At 35.8% G+C, this 21,681-nt stretch overlaps 8 protein-coding genes across 8 annotated transcripts; 4 read left to right on the top strand and 4 right to left on the bottom strand.

Annotated features, from left to right (window-relative positions):
• Nucleotides 1–1,107: 1,107 nt before the first annotated feature.
• Nucleotides 1,108–2,422, top strand: PHYBLDRAFT_59445 (cyclin; the record flags this gene model as incomplete). Its single annotated transcript, XM_018440495.1, has 3 exons — nucleotides 1,108–1,415; nucleotides 1,592–1,652; nucleotides 1,895–2,422. 3 exons carry the CDS (start codon nucleotides 1,108–1,110, stop codon nucleotides 2,420–2,422), a joined length of 897 nt encoding a protein of 298 aa, XP_018293955.1.
• Nucleotides 2,423–3,990: 1,568 nt separating this feature from the next.
• On the top strand, nucleotides 3,991–5,354 carry PHYBLDRAFT_59444 (hypothetical protein; the record flags this gene model as incomplete). Its single annotated transcript, XM_018440494.1, has 4 exons — nucleotides 3,991–4,024; nucleotides 4,375–4,401; nucleotides 4,584–4,641; nucleotides 5,078–5,354. 4 exons carry the CDS (start codon nucleotides 3,991–3,993, stop codon nucleotides 5,352–5,354), a joined length of 396 nt encoding a protein of 131 aa, XP_018293954.1.
• A 1,728-nt stretch (nucleotides 5,355–7,082) lies between these two features.
• On the top strand, nucleotides 7,083–7,954 carry PHYBLDRAFT_158170 (hypothetical protein). The gene is made up of 3 exons (XM_018433748.1): nucleotides 7,083–7,311; nucleotides 7,366–7,741; nucleotides 7,872–7,954. Exons 1-2 carry the CDS (start codon nucleotides 7,126–7,128, stop codon nucleotides 7,735–7,737), a joined length of 558 nt encoding a protein of 185 aa, XP_018293953.1. The 5' UTR covers nucleotides 7,083–7,125; the 3' UTR covers nucleotides 7,738–7,741; nucleotides 7,872–7,954.
• A 2,081-nt stretch (nucleotides 7,955–10,035) lies between these two features.
• Nucleotides 10,036–10,935, top strand: PHYBLDRAFT_101283 (hypothetical protein; the record flags this gene model as incomplete). The annotated part of the gene is made up of 2 exons (XM_018427635.1): nucleotides 10,036–10,383; nucleotides 10,564–10,935. Coding segments are annotated over 2 exons (720 nt in total), but the record flags the coding sequence as incomplete, so codon positions are not given.
• A 1,509-nt stretch (nucleotides 10,936–12,444) lies between these two features.
• On the bottom strand, nucleotides 12,445–12,856 carry PHYBLDRAFT_9598 (hypothetical protein; the record flags this gene model as incomplete). The annotated part of the gene is made up of 2 exons (XM_018443938.1): nucleotides 12,445–12,607; nucleotides 12,753–12,856. Coding segments are annotated over 2 exons (267 nt in total), but the record flags the coding sequence as incomplete, so codon positions are not given.
• Nucleotides 12,857–14,030: 1,174 nt separating this feature from the next.
• Nucleotides 14,031–14,479, bottom strand: PHYBLDRAFT_7078 (cyclin; the record flags this gene model as incomplete). The annotated part of the gene is made up of 1 exon (XM_018442334.1): nucleotides 14,031–14,479. A coding segment is annotated over one exon (449 nt), but the record flags the coding sequence as incomplete, so codon positions are not given.
• A 942-nt stretch (nucleotides 14,480–15,421) lies between these two features.
• Nucleotides 15,422–17,345, bottom strand: PHYBLDRAFT_186072 (hypothetical protein; the record flags this gene model as incomplete). The annotated part of the gene is made up of 4 exons (XM_018439188.1): nucleotides 15,422–16,871; nucleotides 16,970–17,109; nucleotides 17,169–17,185; nucleotides 17,318–17,345. The coding sequence occupies 4 exons, from the start codon at nucleotides 17,343–17,345 to the stop codon at nucleotides 15,704–15,706; spliced, it is 1,353 nt and encodes a 450-aa protein (XP_018293949.1). The 3' UTR covers nucleotides 15,422–15,703.
• A 1,408-nt stretch (nucleotides 17,346–18,753) lies between these two features.
• On the bottom strand, nucleotides 18,754–19,865 carry PHYBLDRAFT_109973 (hypothetical protein; the record flags this gene model as incomplete). The annotated part of the gene is made up of 3 exons (XM_018428145.1): nucleotides 18,754–19,092; nucleotides 19,296–19,459; nucleotides 19,826–19,865. Coding segments are annotated over 3 exons (543 nt in total), but the record flags the coding sequence as incomplete, so codon positions are not given.
• Nucleotides 19,866–21,681: the final 1,816 nt, after the last annotated feature.

Raw genomic sequence — 21,681 nt, 5'->3', positions numbered from 1 at the left:
GGACATGTCCGTGGGATTATAGTGATAAACTGCTTGTGAAAAATGGAATATGAAAGAAGCATGAAAAGCTCTTCTATTTTGAAGAACCAACCATTAAAATCTAATGAGGCTAGTCTTGAGTTTTTATTTTGCTAATATTGCTTTTACTGTTGGGTTTTTTCAAAAAGTTTTTTTTTAGCTTTGATTTAGTGCTTGTAGAAATTGATATCTTTCCTAGTTTCATTATTATTCTTTCTTGTTTGATCCACCAGCATTTCTTTCTTTATCCATGCTTGCTGTTCCTTTCTATTCACCCGAAATTCCGAGCTGGAGTGCATGTTATTTTTAATACCCGGCCAACAAAGTTTTACAATTATTTGTTAAAATATTTGCTCTTTTCAGGGAGATGTAAATTCAACAGTGGCACAAGTAAACTATATTGGGAAGCAGCCAACCAAATGGCGGTTGTATTGCACGCGCCTAAAGAGTCCTCTCCAGGGGTGTAGGTGAATGCGCTCACTCAGCCATCAGATTGGACAGAAGCCCTCACGTCCCTTCATTTGCGTGTGATCTGACGGGCCTTATCTTCCAGCTAGAGATAAATCACGTAAAAAAATGGCAAAAAAAAATTATTATATATGGTACAGCAACCCTTTCACTGGATTAGTACTCCCCGAAAGTGGCTCTTTTGTTTGAGGCTGTCATTAGAGGCACCTTCTAGGAGAATGTTTATAAATCTACCTTCTCCCTCTTTACTTGGGCTCCTTCTTTTTTTTCTCTTCTTCTTATTCTCAATTTTACAGTTTTATAGGCTTTGTTTTTACTCTTTTTTTTTAGCAAAGCAATACAGCATTACACCCACAAATACAATCAAACAAAAGGAGAACAAAACGACAGTCAGGCATCCAGACAACCAAACGGCTAGCCGACTATATATTTCTCTAACTAAAAGTCTATATTATTTGCGTTCTTCTTATATTGTTTCCAATATATGTATCCGTTTATACATTAAGACATATCAAGTTAACAACCATATAAAAAAGGCATTTAAATTTACGAGCAAATAACAGCGTAACAAACAAACAACACAAACACAAACAAAAACCGAAATCAGAATCAAATCGACATATGCCACACTACCATCTCGATATTGCCGAGTTTCCTGTTCCTCTGCTACTCAAGATCGTAGCCAATTTGATAAACTCGATTATCAGCACAAACGATCGCATTCTCACATCAGAAAATATCACACACTTCCATTCTCGGGCTGTACCAAACATTGCTGTCCAAGCATATATGTCTAGAATACTCAAATTTGCTCCATTTCCAAACGAAGTTCTGCTTTCTATACTTGTTTATTTTGATCGAATCGCAAAATTAAAGAAAAACAGGATTGCCATCAGTTCACTCAATATCCACAGGCTACTTATTTCGAGGTACCTCCCCTCCCCTCCCCTATATATACATATCTACCTTTATACTATCATTATTATTAGGACCTTAATTTTTTATTGAAATAATGAACGCAATCATCATTCAACCTAATACTTATAAGCCTGTATGTTTCTTTCTTCAATTTTGTGTCTTTTCAAAAACATAAATATATACAAAGTATCGTCGTTGCATCTAAACTTACGTCAGATGTTTTCTATTCCAATACTCGGTACGCAAAGGTAATAAAATCAAGATCAGAATCAAAAGCAAAGAAAGTCAAAGACAACAGAACAAATATCGAAATATCTTTTTGGGGAAAGAGAAAATCAAAATACATTTTTAGAGTCTAGAAATATCTTTGCGTATCTATCTTTGTGTATTTATATCTATTATATCTATTATATTTTTAAAAAAAAAATACATATTTATACATTTTATACTTAAATATACCTATGTCAAATTCTATGTATTTTTCTTATAGGTCGGAGGGTTGTCTCTATTAGAGCTCAATCAACTAGAGCTGGAGTTTTTGTTTCTGTGTAATTTCGATCTTCATGTTCGACTTCAGGACATGCAAGTTTATGGAGACCAGCTTTTAACGCACGCAATGTCACAGCAACAGACCTTGGTAGAACTTACGAATCTTAATATCTTTCCTCCACCGTTACGTATTCTCACGGTGTGTGACACGGGAGCAGAAGAAGAGGCAGAAGAAGAAGACGATGAAGAAAGAGAAGAAGACCAGGTCCTAAAATCTCCCAGTGAAATCTCCCCAGACAATGATGCAGACCAGGTCCTACCCATCACACCTCCATATCCTGTGGCTGTTGACTCTTCAAAATCAACAGAAAAAGACTCACTGTCTAGAAGGTCGGCAAGCCCAAACTCGCCAACGTCAAGGCAGCGGTCAATAAAACCAGAAAAGACTTCACATTTGCGCTACTCGCCATACTCGCTGTCAGTCTCATCAAAAGCCAAGAGATTGGCATCGTCACCATACAAAGGGTGATGTATATTTATTGATAGTAAATAGTCTATACATACACAAAAATACCACAAAACAAACCAACCCAAATTGAACAAGAACAACTCAAACCAGACCAGACCAGACCAAACAGCTCTATCATATCCCTGTCTCATGCTCTCTTCCTTCCTTTTATTCTTTCCTTCCTGTATTTATTTTATTTTATTTTATTTTTTTACCCTTTACATTACTCTCCAATACCCTGTATACGTTTGTCTTATTCCTTTTCTTATTCTTTGCTTTTATATACTTTATTTTTATTCTTATAAAAAATGACAGCCAAGTATACATTTTCCCAAGAACCTTTTCTTTATTTTATTTTCGCTGGTTTGTGAATGGTTATAAAAAGATATTATAAGTACCACGTATTATATACATATATATATCGTACAAAAACTTTCTCTTTATATTGTTCTTTTTCTTTCTTTCTGTGTGTGTGTTTGTGTGTGTGTGCGTTTCGGGTAATTATATACTAATGAGGGGTTTTATAGGGAGAAACTTGGAACAGGTTAAAAAATAAATAAATTATACCTGCCTACAAAATATTTAAATATATGTATAGATATACAGAAGCTCTCTTTGATTCTTTATCGTATATTATTACTATTATTGACAATGAATTTAGCGTATCTGATAAACAAACACATTCTTTATCAGAGTGCTTTCATTTGTCTACAAAATTACAGAAATGAGATTCAGAAGTGGAGTTTTCAATATCAACGACTCAATGCACAGTAACACAGGCACACATACTATATAGAAGAGTGTGGGTGTTATAAAGTATTATATATCCGAAATAAAATATTTTTTAAGATTGATTAAATACACGTTTATTAAGCTATGCAACTCCAGTTAGATAACAGAGATAGTACACTATCTATTATCTACTATCAAATTAAATTAAACTTTCTTTTGGATATGTATACATATATACACTTAAAGACAAGACAATTAAAGCATTCATTGTATTCCCGGTAAGTTTATAGGCAAACAGTAATAGTAATAGTAGTTGTATTATTATTATAATTTTTTAAAAAAAAACAACTCATTACTTCAATTAGACAAGTCGTGGGCATACAAACTGAACAATTTGGTCTTTTTTGCCGTTTTTTTTTAAAAAATAAAATAAAATTCAAGTTGGTTGAGTAACAATTTTGAGAGGCATAAATATCTCATCGTGTGATGGCAATATATTCTTGTTACAATAATGTCAAAGTTCAAAGGTACATGTACATCTATACACATACTTATATATCTTGTACGATGATACTCCTTTACAAATAAATAATTCTCTATCTAAAAGTCAATATTAAATATTAGTAAATAAAGTATAATTAAAAAAGAAGGGGAGAAGGCATATAACCTATCAATAATAGGATTCCATAGTACTAAAGAAGATGAAGAAGAAAATGGGTGTTTTAAGTAGCAAAAGATTCTAAAAAAAAAGATAATATTCCTTAAAGTTCAATATGTTCATGCTTTGTTCGCCCACACATACTTCCATTCTTGTCTATTTACATCGAAAGTGGCACCAATTTTTTTTTAAAAAAAAAATGACAATAAAGACACATCCTCAACTGTCACCAAGTAAGCTTTGGTTACACTTTTAATTACAGCGTGAAAATACAAAAAAAAACAAATATTTCAAAAACTCATCTCCGTCTCTATTCCCCTTTATATACATATTCTTAATGGTCTATTTAATAATTAAAAAACAAAGAAAAATTGTGCTTGTACAATCCCCATGCCATTCAAAGCATTAGGCATATTCAAAGCAAAACATACACTAGGAAATAATAGAGCTATACACTTGATTTATTCTTTAACTTTGGATATGTATATTTGTATTTCGACGCTTTTAATAGTATCCGAATAGTCCTAAAATACAGATATATCGTGTATCATAATTAATCGATCTGTCCATGGTATTTAAACAGGTAGTGACCTTATAGAAAATATGCAAAGTAAAAGAAATGATCTTGAATGAATCGCTATTTTCTACATCTCATGCAAGTGTAACGCCTTTTGTCTTCCAGTTTATTTTTGACAGTGGGATTTTGTGAAATATTTATAATATTACACTCTATTGTTCTAGTACTACCTCTGTTACTTATAGTGTTTCTTTTGTTCCTGTGTGTTTATATAGTTTGTATATTACTAGCAGATATTTGCCCAGACGTACCTGAACAAGGTGGAATGAAAAGGTAGATCAGATAGTTAATGTTTGTAAGACGCCTATTTATAAAGTCAATGCATTTTGGAAAATTTCTGTACAGAATACATACTTGCTTTATGAAATATATATTTTATTAAGTAAATAGCTAAAATTTAGGTTTTGTCACTGAAGAGGTTATGCCTATATATACATTATTTCAATTTCTTTAATTTTCAAGTATTATAAATGAGAAGACACATTTTGATTCATGTTTTGACACGCAATATATATATATATACATCTACACACATATAGAGAGAGATATAAATAACGATTTATATGAGTGAGTAAGAGTGACATGAACAAAATTGACGACCAACGATTACTCCTTAACTTAATTCATTGGAAATAAATAATAAAATAAATTATTTCAATCAAATACTATTATTATATTACGACTACCTACTTGACCAAAACGGCTCAAGAGTAGTGGCTCATCAAATACTTCAACTAAATTCTACTTTAAAGCACATATTGAACATCCATAAATCTTGCAAAAAGCTCTTGCCAGAGTCTCTTATTTTCTTTCATAGTGTAAGAGACCCTACCAATGATGCAGACTACTCAGATTACCTCACTGATAAAAAACCAAAACCAAAAACTGAAGGGTCCTGGGCGTCTTTTAAACACAAATTAATCGATCTTTTAAAGTATATGTGGAAATCAAAATTACAAATGACTGGTGTTGACAAAATCTACTGAGCTTAAAAATTACGCTCAACTCTGAGAGAACTAAGAAAAAGAAAGGTGTCTAAACCTTGGCCTAGTGAATTCTTACTACAAGAAATGGAGGCAGTTTTTTCAATTTGTGGCTTTATTTTTTATCTAAAATAATTAAAAACTTACCAGAATCTCAAGTTAAAATAAATAAGCCCTTGTTTTTTGAAATGGTTAATAAAGAGCAAACTGACCATCTAAAATCAAATCTCAAAAGAAACAAAAGTACATTTTAACTACATACTTTACATTTGTGGTAACTGAAGATTCTAATTGAAAATTATTAAAAGTCAGAAATAAAAGTAGGGGAAAATCGGTGTGGACAGACTAAAAAGTTCAAAAAAAAAAAGTTCAAATCCATATTAGATAAAATTCAGTACTCACAGTATCATCTCTTCTATCATGTAAAAGTGTTTTATTACTGGTTTTTCTAAGCTCTGAATTCTATAGAGTGTCTTCTCCATCAAAAGCATGCCCCTCTACTCAATTCGTGTGACAATAAAAGGAGACCATGCAGTAAAAATCGTTCAAACATTTTGCCCTTTCTTTTCCTTTTTTGAACTTTTAGTCTGTCCACAGCAATTTTTTTTTAAAAAAAAATAAAAGAAATAATCAAGTTACGAGATAAACTAGCTGTTCCCATTGAGACAGGTTAATAGGCAATAATTGTACTATTCTAAGAAAGAAAAAACTATTTGTCCAAGTTTATTTAAATATTTTACTCATAAATTTTCAACACTAAAACAAAAACAAACATAATCCATACAGAAAATTGAAAACATTGGTTCAAATAAAATAGCAATAATAGCACTTATATTATTTAGTTTGTTTCTTCTTTATTTCATATATAGTATACTCATCTTCAAGCATTTATGATAAAATTTCTTCCTAAAGTCTATTATATGGTCTTTATATTGATATCAATTTAAGTGCTCATTACCCATGTGTACTACCTGTTTGTCTAAATTTATGAAAGCCTTTCAAATTTCTATAGCTGTCTTGATAGCCAAAAGTTATCTTGTGTAGCTTCAACTGTTATATAATGTGCAATTTCATCCTTATCTTTAGATACTTCTCTACTGTTTATTTCAATTGGGTGCACAATTAACATTGACTATAATATGTGCAAGAGTCAGATATTCAATTGATAGTTAAATGTTTACTTGTCTCTATTGTTTATCTCAATTGGGAGCACAATTACATTGGGTGTTATCCGTCCAAGAGTGATCAATAATCTTGCTTTAAAAATATAGAGATCAAATGTAAGCCATACGCAGAGTATCCCCCCTTTTTAAAGATATAGATAGATTGCCTTGCACTGACTGGGTCGCTTTATCACGTGATCCAGTGTCTCCCTTTCTTTTTAATAATATGCAAGATATTGATGAGAGAATAAAGCGATAGTTTTCGGCCACAGTTGAGTTTAAGTCAAACTATGTATGCTTTTGTATACTTTAGCATAGAAGTAAAAGCAGATATAATTGCTTTCTAAAGACATGCCTTTAAACCACTATTTCAAAAAATAATAGCATAGATCATTCAAATGTGCGCTTAGGATTCAAACGAGGAAGCTATATAATGCATGTTGTCATTAAAAAATAAAATAATAAAATTATACCTCTTATTAAAACCAGCCAATAGATTTATTCAAAGAATACGAAACTAATCATGACGCTTGAAATATATATATATATTCTCTTCTTCCTTTTCCATAAAAAACCCCGTACATCTAACTTGCTTTATTTTATTTTTTACTATGACAATTACAAATAACACAGTTATACAATTACTCCAACATATACAAGACACGTTGACTGACATACAGAAAGGCCAAGAGGAATTGAAAGAAAGACAGGATGCAATTCTGACTGAAATGGCAAGCATCACTACCAGCTTGAATGCACTTCGCACTCCAGATTTTTTTGCTACAACCTCTGACAATGCAAGTAAATAATAAAATGCATATAGCTCTTTGTATTGACTTTATATTCTACAGGTTTCTACTGGTTCTATTCCAAGACCAGTAAGCAACATAAGAGGCATAACTGTGAAGCATATTTATAAAATGATGGCCAAAGATCTTGGAGTCAAATTGACCAAGGAAAATAGAACAACACTTCAAAACTGTACACGTCTTGCATGTGACAACCTAGCTCTTCTTCCTTCTGTCCAGGCTCTGGGACCTTCTCCTAGTTGGAAATCCATCCCTCAAGCAGATAAAAAGGAGATTTGTGCCAATCACGCAAATACTCTCAAAGAACACGGTATTGATTTTACAAGGTGTCATCAGAACTGGGCATCAGTCGCAAGAGTTAGTCATCTATGGAAAGATCGCTATAGAAAGGCTACTACTTCAGAAGCACTATAAGATAGTAAGTACAATAGCATTTTTTATCAATATTAATATACGCAATACGCGATGTACTATAAGAATGATGGTCAATAATAGTAACGATTAAATATTTATTTATCATATAATAATATCAACCAATAATAAAATAGATTTTAAAAAGTTTCTGTAAAACTAGTTACACTATTATCCATATAAACCTTTAAATAAACAAAATCTTCAAAAAATAGTTTCCAATCAGGATAGCTGTACATATAAAGCAGTCAGCTATCTAGATATATACATTCTGGGTAAAGCGTGTTATCCAATTAAAAGTGCTTAATCAAGCAAAGCTCACATGGATCTCCCAATAGAAAGACGAATGTAAGATAAAATATGTATAGGGTGCACCTTTTTTATAATCGACAATTTTTATATGTAAAATTAGAAAACCATAAGGCTTTATGGGATCTTAATTTTTTTGAATTTTGTTACCGCTGAGTCGTTTGCTTTACTATTTACAAGATCTCTGCGGTGAGACTTCTTTTACTTCTCTGCAAAAAAAAAACTTTAAGCAAGATGAAGTTTCGATATTTAAGCAGGGAGGTTCAAAAAATGTCCTCATTTTCTGGCCAATAATAATGCTCCCTGGGTTTTAATTTGATATTTGTATAACGTATAGTGCATCTTTTTATAGTGTGTATTTTTTATTAATAAAACTAGAAAACCAAAAGGCTTTCTGGGATCTTAATATTTTTGAGTTCTGTTTGCTTTAATATGCTCTTAATGCTATTTAGAAACTCTCTGCGGTGAGACATCTACTACTTTTCTGCAAAAATATTTTTTTAAACAAGGTAACATCTCAGTGTTTAAGCAGTGCGGCCAAAATGATGGCTTCATTTTTCAACCAATAATATAACCAACTGAGTTCTTTATCAACTTACATAATGTAAAACGTTACTAAATAAGACAATCTATTTTAAAAAAAAAACAATTTGTTCCTGATAAAAACACAATCGACAATGCCAAAAATCAATTCTAAAATGAGAGCTTTATCTCAAAAAGCTGCTGCTAAAAGACTTTCTCACACTCAGAGCGAAAGTGTAGAGTTAGTTAGAAAGGAAGTTAATCCTACCCCCGAGATTTCGGAATCTTCTGGCAGTGATGTCAAAAATCTCGGACTTTCTTGGACCAAAAAAGCTAAGATGCTCTCAATGGAAAATACAGTCGCAATCGTTCATCATACTCATCTCGACATGTTCGTAGACTGAAAAAGGCAGAAAGAGAAGCAGCAAAAGGAAGTGCTAGAGTTGACTCCTTTTTTTTGCCTATCGCAAACTCTTCTTCTGCTGAGACAGAAATTGGATTGGATGAAGAAAGTGATAGTGCAGATGAAGTCGAGTCAAAGGAAGAGTTCAAAACCAGAGTAAAAGACGCAATCATTGACTTGTCAAAGTTCGCAGTACCTGTCACCAGTTCGACTTCAGAGCAGCAAAAACTTGGTGTAGCAGAGATGGGAAAGTACGAAGGAGCATATCATTACTTATATGCTTTGATCAATACGGACATGAAGAAAATGGCAGCTTCTAAGTTTGCAAGCGACATTGTATACAAGCAAAAATCTACTTGGTACAGAGCCCGTAAGATTCGCCAACATGCAAAGGAGTATTTGGAGACTAGACGAATCAGTCTTGGTGCACAAGGCAAGCATGCCAAACGTGTCTCTGTTCTTGATGATGAAGACATCAAGCAGCAAATACTCGAATGGTTCAGAAGTCAGCCAAGAGCTAAAAGAAGTATTGCTGGACTTTCAGTCCACTTGAAAGAAGTCATTCTGCCTAAGGCCATTGGTAGCAGCTTACTATCAGATGAGTTAGAGATCGAAGGTAGTGCAATTAAGCCGTTGTCTACAGATTGCCTAAGACGAAAGCTGATATCTTGGGGATTTCATTTTAAGCATTTAGGTAGGCAAATATAGAAAACCAGAATGCGGTTTTCTTTATAAAAATAGAATGTCACATTAATATAACTTATGTTTATTTTACAGGAAAAGTTGTATACTTTGATGGGCATGAGCGCGAGGATGTGCTTACTTATAGAAATGCATGGAGCAAACGCATGATGGAATACTATTAATACTCTGAGAAATATGACAATGTTACACCTTCTCTTGTGTCATATCCTCAATTGCCAGAAGGTGTCAAACAGCATGTATTTGTCACACATAACGAAAGTACATTCTATGCTAATGACTATCAAAAGTACGCCTGGGTGGAAGATGGTGAAAGCTATTGTTTGCCAAAGTCTGAGGGTAGATCAATAATGATCTCCGAGTTCCAATGCCCTTGTCATGGAACAATGAGAGGATATGTAGGAGACCAGTACAAAACTTCGCGAGTAGTATTTTATCCTGGAGCTCAATACGAAGGCTATTGGAAAAGTAGTCATATGTGTGCCCAGCTTACAGATATAATACCTCTTTTCAATGCCATACACCCAAATGCAGTAGCTGTCTTTCTTTTTGATCAAAGCAGCAATCATAAAGCCTATCCTGAAGACGCTCTTTTGGCACAAAACATGAACTTGTGTGCAATTGAAGTAAAAGACAGTGACTCAGGCCAGGGAAAATTTCGTGACAGCTCATTTTATGTCAGAAAGCAATACGACTATGCAGAACAGCAAAAAGTTTTTTTTTCAAAAAAAGAGTAATGAAGAAAAACTTAAAGAATATGAAGTAATCGAGTCTCGGCTCCATAAAGTAAGTGATTTATATACAATCCTATCCGAATAGAAACATAATTTATACAATTACAATAAGGGATCACTTTATGCTAAAAGACGTGTCTATAAACTATTCATACTTAGAATAAAAAATACAAAAAATATTTCATTGGCCTTCGCGGCATATTACAGCAACGTTCTATGTATAGAAACGAAGCAGAGAGATACTCTTTAAAACGTTCTTGTAATAATGTCGCGACAGCTGATTCTAGATGTTGTGCAATCCATATTATGGAGAGACAACCAGACTTTGCCAACCAAAAATCAGCACTCGAAGAAATAGTTGAAGGCAGTGGACACAAATTTGAACTGTATCCAAAATACCACTGTGAATGTAATTGGATCGAAAGATACTGGGAAGCAGCCAAGAAAGAAGCACGACGTGAATGTGATTATTCTTTTCAATCATTGAATAGAAAAATCAATTCATTTCTGGATATTGTTTGCCCACCAGAAGATGATGTCCCTGAAAAGATTCGAAGATACTTCCACAAAAGTTTTGCCTACATCAATGCCTACAGTCTTGGTCATGATGCTGAACATGCATTTGAAATCGTGAAACAATTCTCAAAGCTTCACAAATCTCATCGTAAGCTGAGATTAAATCAATAAATATCACATTTCTGACTTTAAAAATACTATTTTGGAATCGGTACTTAAATTCCAAAAAATGTCCTCTTTTCAAAAATTGTCTATTATAAAAAAGGTGCACCCTAGTGAGATTTTTTTTTCTTCATTTGATGAGGGATCATTTTGATATTAATTATCAGAATTCAATTTGTTTTGAGCCTTACGAATCGATTGAGTATTTTTGGTCAAATGTTTTCAATAGTGTTTCTCAAAACAACCACGGAATCGATGAACTATCTCTGATTATTTCCTGAAGAATAGAAGGATTTTGCTAGCGGTTATGGAAGATTTGACATTTTTACCATACTCAAGCAAGTTACTTTTCTCTCTCTAGAAATTCTATTCATGACTTGAAGTCTTCAAAGACTTGGTCTAGACCTTACCAAATTGACTGTCTCCAAGTTTGTCTTTTTTTTTTTTGATAATAATATCAGCTGGAAATAACTGAAATTCTAATTGATATCTTTGTATTGTACAACAGTGCTGAATATGTAAGCATGACAAACAAAGACTTCAAATATACATATATATATAAGTTATAAATCATTGCCACAAGGTTTTTAAGTTTCATAAAAGTCCGGCTGTAGACTTTTTTTTTAAAAAAAAAGATATTGTTAACTCAAAGTATACAAAGCCTTCATTAAAAGCTTATATAAATACATGGGCGTAATTTAGTCTATGTATATGTTTGTTTATTCATATATTATGCATACAATACTTTGATATACCACACAAAGTCTGGCACATATATAGTTTATTACTCTCTTTATTTCAAAATCTACAAGTATTCCCATTTTAAATAACCTACAAAAGGCAGGTAATTGGCGTATTTTAAGAAACATTAGGTTTCTTTTTATGGCCTGTCAAATAACCTACATACTTTTTACAGTCATGAAAACCAATCCACAATACAGAATAAAATAAATAGAGAGATAGAGAAAGGATATATTTCACAGTCGTAAAAAAAAGAAACCGAGTTTCTCACTTGATCTTTAAGTATCAAAATTAGCAAAATCCGCACCCAATTCAAGAACTAAGTTTGTGTATAATTGTTGTTTCTCGAAACTGTTAAACATTATTCTTGTTTTCCATAATATTTCGTGCGTATTTGTGTGTGTTTCTCCGTTTTCGCTTTTGTTTTCGCTCTCGCTTTTGATTTCTTTGTATTTGTCTATAAATCTATGGTTTATCTTTTGTGTATATATAAATGTGTGTGTGTGTAGGTGTAGGTGTAGGTGTAAGTGGATGTGGATATGTGTCGGTGTGCATAAAGCTGAGGCTATATATTTCTTAGTTGCCAGTTTCTGAGAGATTGTCAGGGGAGAATGAGCTGGAAGTTGGAGGAGTAGGGCCATTCTCTTCCATCTTTTGGGCAATCAATTTTTGGAATCCAACATATTTGCCTACGCATCGGTCAATGCATTTCGATTCACCCTTGTTCAGGTCAGGTTCATGGTAATCGGTAGGAACGCATTTGACTTGGCATGTTTCGAGGATTCTTTAGGATTTTTTTTTGTTTTGTTTTGTTTTGTTTTTGTGTATTAGTAAACGAATGAATATCACAACATTGACAAGCTAATTCACAAAAAGAGCAAGAGCAAGAGCAAGAGCAAAAACAAAAGATAAAGAGAAAATTATATTACCGATTGTAAAGTCCCATAAAGGCATCGACCTGTTTTTCTGCTGCAATCAAGTTCTCGGGATTGACATAGGTCTGAGAGAAACTACCCCAGGACGACATGGTTACTTCTTTTGGATTTTGTGTTGACAAAAAAAGGGGGTAGAAAAAGGAAGGATCGATGATTCTTTTGGGTCTGGGGGACGTGACTGACAAAGTTATCCGAATTTTATACACTTTTTTTATTTTATTTTATTTTGTTTTATTTATTTTTATTATTCTTATTTTTTTGTGCTTTTAATTTAGTTTCCATGGAGATTGCACTTTGGAAATAGAGAGAAAATCTATGAGTTATGATAAGGAAAGAGAAGAGACCAGGGCATATTTGACCATAAGAACGCTCTGCGTTTTATGTATGTAATATTAATAAATGTATTTATATATAGATATGTGTACAAACGCCTATTCAAGATAGTAACTGAGATTAGGAATTATTTCTTGTTCAATACTTCTTGTTTTTCTTTTAAAAAAAAACAAGAAGAAATTGAGTAGAGATAAATATGAAGAAGACTTGGATAGTGTTGTGAAATAGAACCAGATAAACAGTCTTTACAAACGTGTTTGTATGCATATGCAATTGTAATTATACTTGTGTTAGTGCCTATGTCTGGGCCTGTGCCCGTACTTGTGCCTGTTCCTGTGCCTGTGCCTGCGTCTGTGTCTGTGCTCATGCTTGCGTTTATGTGTATTATATGTATGTATGTGTATATGTATGAATGTATGTATGTGTAGTGTGTACATGTGCACGTGTGTGTGAGTGAGTGTGTAGATGATTGTGTTTTTTTGTCTTGATCCATAAATACTTTTTTTTGTGATGTACATGTCATAAAAGAGAAGAAGAAGAATAGGAAGAAGAAGAAAAAACCTTCCTGTTATAAATATCAAGAGGCACTTCTTCTCTTATGCAATATAGGGTATCCAGCCCATATCTAATAATTCATCAAAATGGCGTGCTGTTTCTTCTTCATCATCCAGACACGCAGTTGCCCTTGCGATCTCTTCTTCATCCGATATCGCATCACTCAAATCTTCACCGGGAATATTATATTGCGCACCCACATTATCCTCCACTGTTTCACCTTCGTCCTCATCTTCATCCTCATCATCATAATCTTCTTCTTCCAGACCTTGATCTCGATCCTTATTTTGATTTTGATTATCATGGCTGTCACCGACGTCGTCTACATTACTCCTTCTTCGTTTCCGGGTTTCTACGGGCCGGTCGTCTTCGTACCGGACACGTTCATAGCAAGGATGTTGTTGAACAAGATTAGCATAATACTGCTGTAAAATCAACCCGGAACTGGCCAAATGCCAATCAATTAAGGCCAAAAACTCGAGCTCGAGTGCATTGAGTTCTTGGGTCGAAAGACCACCTACTTTGGCATAATGAGAATTTGTACAATAGGAGTCGCAGAGTGCCTTTGATGATACTGTCACGGCAGTGATCAGGAAACGATGAACTGTGAGGGAGGATATTGTGAAGTGCGGATGTGATTCGCAAATACGGTCAATGTAGATGAGAAGAATCAGCAAACAGGACTTTTCGGCAGAAGTATATTTGACAATGCGACGCAGATAGTCAGAGAGGGAAATATTAGGTGGTGTACGGGAATGGAAGCGCGTGAGGTTGCTAGGCGTGAGCGGTATAAGGTCATTGTGGGATATAAGACGTCCGAGCATATCAGCTAGTCAGTCATGATAGTTCAATTATTTGTTTTTTGTTTTTTTTTTTGGTTTTTTGTTTTAATAATAATAAAGTATTAAAAGCCATGTAGACATATAGACATAATTAATAAAGAAGTAAATGAGTAAATGAGTGAGTGAGTAAGCGAATGAATAAATAACAAAAGAAATACAAATGTTAAAAGGACTATACCTATCATGTGCGTTAGGTAGTTGATGTCAACAGCATAAAAGTATTCGGGTACTTTGAAGATGGCTGTGTCCGTGCGTTGGGCCATGGCATGTAATATATTAGGATAGGCTGCAGGACAGAGCAGAAATAGAGTAAGAAATTTTTGGGTTTTTTATTTTATTTTATTTTATTTTATATTATATTTCAGTCAATCAATCAGTACAGAAGACTATCAAAGAAACGACTTGTTTCTGAAATAAAATAATGAAAAAGGGTTGGTTGAAAGGCGGCCAATAGATGAATATTATCAAAGTCAGTCAGAGGAAGGATTAAGGAAATAAGAATAAAAATCATAATGATGAAAACGCAGCAGCGGGCTTATGTATGTAGGTGTCGGTCTAATCATATTTCTGTCTCTTTATTTTATTTTATTCCATTTTTCTGCCTTTTATATATAACTATTTATCTCCTCTTCTTATCTCCCTTTTTCCCTTTATATCTCTACGAATGTATGGTTAGATACCTGAATGCCTTATATATCATATGCCTCCCTGTCTGGTTGACTGTCAATAGTTCTTTCTTTCTTTTTGACGCCTTACAAGCCACTCAAGGCCATTTTGATTTACGTCATACAAGATTCGGCGGTAATTTAAATTCATAGACACAAGAAAGAGACACCATTCTGCACACCACCATACCACTCACACTCTCACACTCCCCTCGATTTCTTGATCTCTATCATTAACGTACACTTCTGTTTGATTATTTGTCCGAGTATTGTGGTTATTTAAAGAATTTATTGATCTAAAAATATTGTGAATGTATATATGTGTATATATATATTTATTTTCTTGGTTTTTGCTTTGCTACATTGGGGTTTGTGCGTGAAAGTGTGTAAAAGGGGAGGGGAAAAGTGATGTAAAAAATGAAACTGCGGTTTGTGTCTTCAGCTGAGAAAGAGGGGAAAATGTTATTAGGGCATCGTCTTCTTGGCGCCGTTGGTATCAAAAAAGGAAAAGAAAAAAAGGAAATGTGAAATGAAGTTAAGTTGATCTGGTTTATTCTTCTAAGGCATCTTCGTCTTCGAGGTATTCTTCTTCTTCGTATTCTTCTTCACCATCAGCAGTGGCTTCCTGGTACTGCTGGTACTCGGAAACCAAATCGTTCATGTTGGACTCGGCCTCAGTGAACTCCATCTCGTCCATACCCTCACTAGTGTACCAATGCAAGAAAGCCTTGCGTCTGAACATGGCCGTGAACTGCTCGTTGACACGCTTGAACAGATCCTGGATGGCAGTGCTGTTACCAATAAAGGTACCCGACATCTTCATGCCAACAGGGGGAATGTCACACAAAGATGATTTGACGCTGTTGGGAATCCATTCGACAAAGTAAGAAGAGTTCTTTTGCTGAACAGCCAACATCTGGTTCTCGACTTCCTTGGTAGACAGGCGACCACGGAAAATGGTAGCAACGGTCAAGTAGCGACCGTGGCGAGGATCAGAGGCAGCCATCATGTTGCGAGCATCGAACATCTGGGCAGTCAGCTCAGGCACGCTGAGGTTGCGGTACTGCTGGGAACCAAAGGCAGTCAAGGGAGCAACACCGACCATGAAAAAGTGGAGACGGGGGAAGGGAACCATGTTGACACAGAGCTTACGCAAGTCAGAGTTCAATTGACCAGGGAAACGCAAACTGGTGGAAACACCAGACATGACACCAGAAACAAGCTGGTTGAGTTCATCGTAACCAGGGTTGGTCAACTTAAGGGTGCGGAAGCAGATGTCATAGAGTGCTTCGTTGTCAATACAGAAGGTAGCATCGCAGTTCTCAACCAGCTGATGGACAGACAAAACAGCGTTATAAGGCTCGACAACGGTGTCGGACACCTTGGGAGAAGGTACGACAGAGTAAGTGCTGAGGATTCTGTCGGGGTACTCCTCACGAATCTTGGACAACAACAAGGAACCAAGACCGGAACCGGTACCACCACCCAACGAATGACAGAGCTGGAAACCCTGGAGGCAGTCGGTGTTCTCGGCCTCTTTGCGGACGACATCCATAATAGATTCAACCAACTCGGCACCCTCGGTGTAGTAACCGCGGGCCCACGAGTTACCAGCACCTGACTGGGCGTTGATAAAGTTGTCAGGGCGGAAAATCTTGCCATATTGGCTGGAGCGAATCACATCCATGGTGGCAGGCTCAAGATCAACCAAGACGGCTCTAAAATATGACAGTGATAGTAATAGTAATAGTAATAGTAATAAAAATATTAATAAAATAATCATTGATATTGATTCATGTTTTGATGATTGCCTTACCTGGGAACATATTTTCCCTGGCTACCTTCATTGTAGAAGACGTTGATGCGCTCCAATTGAACATCATTGTCACCACAGTAGTTACCGTTGGTGTCAATACCGTGCTCTTGAGAGATGGTCTCCCAGAATTTTTGACCAATCTATGAAAACGAAGTAAGCAACTGTATAAACTATCAAATGCAATTTAGCTGTGTCGTACTTGGTTACCGCACTGGCCTAAGAAGATAAAAATAAAATATATGAGATGAGATGAGATGAGATGGGATGAAATATGAGATGAGAGATGAGGAGAGAAAAGGAAAGGAGAGGATAAGGAGTGAGAATTGGGGATGTGTTTGGCCAACTTACCAGCTTGAAGATGGATAATTTCTCTCATGATAATAGGAAGGAAAGAAGAGGGAGAAGAGAAATATGTATATAAAAATGAAAAAGAGGTAGAAGTAGAGGAGAGAGTGAGTGAATAGGATATCTTGGAGGTTTCGACAAAAATAAAGGTGTTTGGAGTCGACGTCACATCATGGTTATAGTGAATGCAGGCAAGTTAGTTGCACAACACGTGTGGATGGGATGATGGTAAAGAGAAAGATATATATTTATATACACATGTAATATATATATATATATGTGTATGTGTATGGGTGTATGGGTGTATGGGTGTGCGTGGGTGTGTATATATTTTCCTTATAAATAAATATTAATCAAGGATGAGTTTTTTTTGTATAAGGAGGTTGGGAGGGAAATACTCAACTGTCAAAATCCGACTTGATGTTGTACACGTACTCCTTCTACACCAATACTGCCACGAGGAATACGCCTTCTTACTCCGTCTATCGCGTGTCTACCCACTTGATTTGGTACAAACCAAAAAATAAATAAAATACAAGTGATTTTTTGTACCCAAGTGTAAATAAGTATGTATATTTATGTATGTGAACGTGCGTGCGTCTACGTATGTATTGTGTATTTGCGTGGGCTTGTATATAATTATCTAAAAAAGCAGATCTTTATCTTTGTCTTTATCTCTTTCTCTTTCTCTTTTATTTTTTTATTGTGTGTTGTGTTTGTGTGTTTGAAGGAAGGAAGGAAAGAAGGAAGGAAAGAAGGAGACGGGAATGTATTATATTTGGTTGTTTTTTTTTATTTGATCTTAATAGGGTCGGTACTGGCTGTGGTTTCTTGAGCTCTGGGAAGCGTGAAGTGCTCCACCACCACCGGGGCTAGCTACAGCGCCAACTTCGCCGTACACACGAGGGGCTCCGTACGATGAACGATCTCTCGAATCTCTTGAGAACCGTCTCTCATCTCTTGGTCTGCCGTCGTCTTCTTCAACACGGCCATATTCTTCAACTTCTTCCTCTCTGTAACCAGTCTGATATCCAGGTGCGTCGGCATAAGCACCGGGAGCAGCTCCAGCTCCACCAGCACCGTTGGCTCTTCCATAATAGCCTGCTCCAGCAGGTGCTCCCATGTAGCCAGGTGCACGGCCATAGTAAGCAGCTGCCATGTTGTAGTTTCCATAGCCACCGTACATGTTTCCGTACATGTTGTTAAAGCCACCGTAACCACCACGTCCGGCACCACCTCCAACAGGATTTCCATAAGCAGCGGCACCCGCATACCGGCTGTTGGGCATGTAACCTCCGCGTCCTGCCCCGCCAAAACCAGGTGCAAAGCCACCAGATGCGGGAGCGTTCCGCATCTGCTTTGACTTTGGCATTGCTTTCTTTACTTCAATCTAGAAAAGTGATGATTAAGATTAGAGATCAATTACAATTGCATTTCTATTAAAAAATAGGAGAGGGGAAAAAAGTAGATTTTTCTAGGTACGCTCTCAGATATATATATAAAGAGAGAGAGAGTATATTTACCGGTTTTCCTTTGATGGATAACATGGGATGACGCAGAGCTTCATCGACACCATTGCTGCTTTCAAAAGTAATGAAGCCAAAACCACGGGGTCTACCAGTGTCACGGTCTGTCATGAGAGTGGCATCAGTAACCTTGCCGAAGCGAGTAAAGAACTCCCGGAACTCTTCTTCGTCAACCTCGGCTGAGATTCCACCAACAAAGATCTTCTCTGTCTTTTCTTGCTCCTCGCGTGGAATGGCGCGTTTAGGATCAATCTGCAATACAGAAAAAAAAGAAAACAAATAAAAAAAACACACGTACACGCACACGTAATGTAATGTAACGTAAGGTAAGGTACACAGACAGATAGAAATTGACTTTAATAAGTTTTCCACGACAGAACAAAAGAGTAATCCGACTTTGACAGCAAGAAGACAAATATAATAATGATAAGAGTAATTAAAAGGCTACAACTTACTCGTTTGCCATCTAAATAATGGTCTTGGCTAACAATGGTATCGACTACATTGGTATCCAGCATAGTGAGGAAACCAAAGCCACGGGAGCGTCCAGTGGCAGGATCACGCATGACAACGCAGTCAGCGACTTCTCCAAACTGCGCAAAGTATTGACGCAAAGATTCTATATACATATACAAACACACGCACAAAAATAAAGATAAAAATAATAATTGTGTACATGTGTCTTGGAATCAATATACCGCTCTAAACCTCTTTCATGTGCAACTTCTCTGTGTATGTGTGTAGTTTGTAGTGTGCTTTGTGTGTAGTTTGTAGTTTGTAGTTTGCAGTGTGCAGTATACAGTGTGCAGAGTGCAGAGTGCAGAGTGCAGTGCAGAGTGCAGTGTGCAGAGTGCAGAGTGCAGTGCAGAGTACAGAGTGCAGTGTTTGCTTTTTGAAGCCTTGCTTCTTTAACCCTAATTTTGCGTGTGTTTTTTCCACCCCCTTGTACTTTTCTCACAGAAACCATTCAATTTGCGACGCTTACCATCGGTAGTTTCCCAATTGAGACCTCCGACAAACATTTTTCTGTATTTGCAAGAGTCACACGTAAACAATATGAAGAAAAATAGGTAGGTAGGTAGGTAGGTAGATATATAATATAGATAGATAAAATATAGAAAGAGGAATATAGCGAGGATTAATTACTGTACTATCAATCATAAAAATACCACTAAACCTGGGATTCGCTAAAGAGAGATAGAGATAGAGAGACAGAGAGATTGGAGCATCTAAGCTATGGCCTTGAATCTTGTAGAGTAATTTTTGGCTGAATTGCTTTTTTTGTTTCTTTCATTCTCATTCATTCATTCATTCATTCATTCATTCATTCATTCATTTTGTATGTATGATTGTATGACTGTATGTCTGTCTGTATGTCTGTCTGTTTGTATGTGTATCTTTCTGTCTGTGTATTCCTGACTTTGTATGGCTACTTCTTGCTATATTCTTCTTGGACTTGGCACTTGGAACTTCTCTTTGTATGCAGCTTATTCTCTCCCATTCTCTCTTTATCTTGTTTGATCCCCCATATATCTCTCTTTGCTTTTGCTTTTGCTTCGATTGCTTTTTTTTTTCAAATTGCTGTTCGAGCAACAATTTTAAAAAAAATATATTAGTGAAAAACTTACCCTTCATCTTGATTGGCTGCACTAGCCACGGAAGGTGCTCTTGGCTGAGAGCCATCGCCTTCCTCATAAGGAGCAGCTGGCTGACGCATCTGGCGTTGCATCATTTGCTGGGCCTGGTAAGGGTTTGAATTCACCTGCTGATAGTTGCGATAGCCGTTGTAAGGATACGCGTTCTGTTGAACCCCACTCAAGTTTTGACCCACATTTTGTGGTGGCTGTTGCACCACTTGCTGCTGCTGAGGAATCTGCGCTTGAGCTGTCTGCTGTGGTTGCTGAGGTTGCTGTACTTGCTGTACTTGCTGTGGTTGTTGAGGTTGTTGTACTTGCTGAGGTTGCTGTACTGCCTGTTGCTGTGGCTGTTGTGGCTGTGGTTGCTGCTGCTGTATTTGCTGCTGATCTTGCTGTGGTTGTTGAGCTTGCTGAACTTGCTGTGGTTGCTGAACTTGCTGAGGTTGTTGAGCTTGCTGAGGTTGTTGATACTCTTGCTCTCCTTCCTTAACATCCAACGCGTCTTGATACTCGTGTTCTTGCCCATCATTTTGGGCTTGTTTGACAACATCAGGTTGAGTAGCAGCAGGATCTGCTATTTGGGGAGGATCATATTCACCTTCATTGGGCTTTGAAGGACTGGCATTTGCAGTTTCCTTGAAATCCTCAGTATAAATGTCCGCGTTTGCGAAAGCTTCATCCTTGGCGCCATTGTAGACGTTATAAAGTTCATCATCAAAATCGTCAGACATGATTTATAGGATTATTAATAAATATATACTATATATTTATATAGAAAAAAAATAGGGAAGAGAAACACAAAAAAAAGAAAAGAAAAGAGAGAGAGAAAGATAAATATATAAAATATAAAAATATAAAATAAAATAAAATAAAAAAAAATATAGGATTTGTCGTGTGTGTTTTTATTTTTTTTTTCTTAAAAAAATTCACGGGTTGGGGAGGGATTTTTTTTCTTCCTTTCTCTCTTGCTTCTGGTAGGTTAAGAAAATGGCTATTGGCACCCCTGAGGTCCGCTCATGTTGCGTCATGATATGTGACGTATTGATTTGACTTTCTATCTGTGTCTTAAACGGGCATTTAAGTCAACTTTATATATATATATTTGAAAAATGAACATAGCAATTAGCCAATTATAATTCTAATTTTACACGACCTTAAATTATATTTATATGTATATATTTATTGAATTTTGTATTTCGTATTA

The sequence above is a fragment of the Phycomyces blakesleeanus genome (assembly GCF_001638985.1).
Source record: "Phycomyces blakesleeanus NRRL 1555(-) unplaced genomic scaffold PHYBLscaffold_6, whole genome shotgun sequence".
Lineage (NCBI taxonomy): Eukaryota > Fungi > Mucoromycota > Mucoromycetes > Mucorales > Phycomycetaceae > Phycomyces > Phycomyces blakesleeanus.
This window is presented reverse-complemented; position numbering and strand designations above follow the sequence as displayed.

What these genes read in the sequence shown, in the direction of transcription:
- PHYBLDRAFT_158170 (XM_018433748.1), top strand. Translation starts at nt 7,126, where the DNA reads ATGACAATTACAAATAACACAGTTATACAATTACTCCAACATATACAA. An exon ending in TTGCTACAACCTCTGACAAT is followed by an intron (nt 7,312 to 7,365) that starts GCAAGTAAATAA and finishes TATATTCTACAG; the next exon opens with GTTTCTACTGGTTCTATTCC.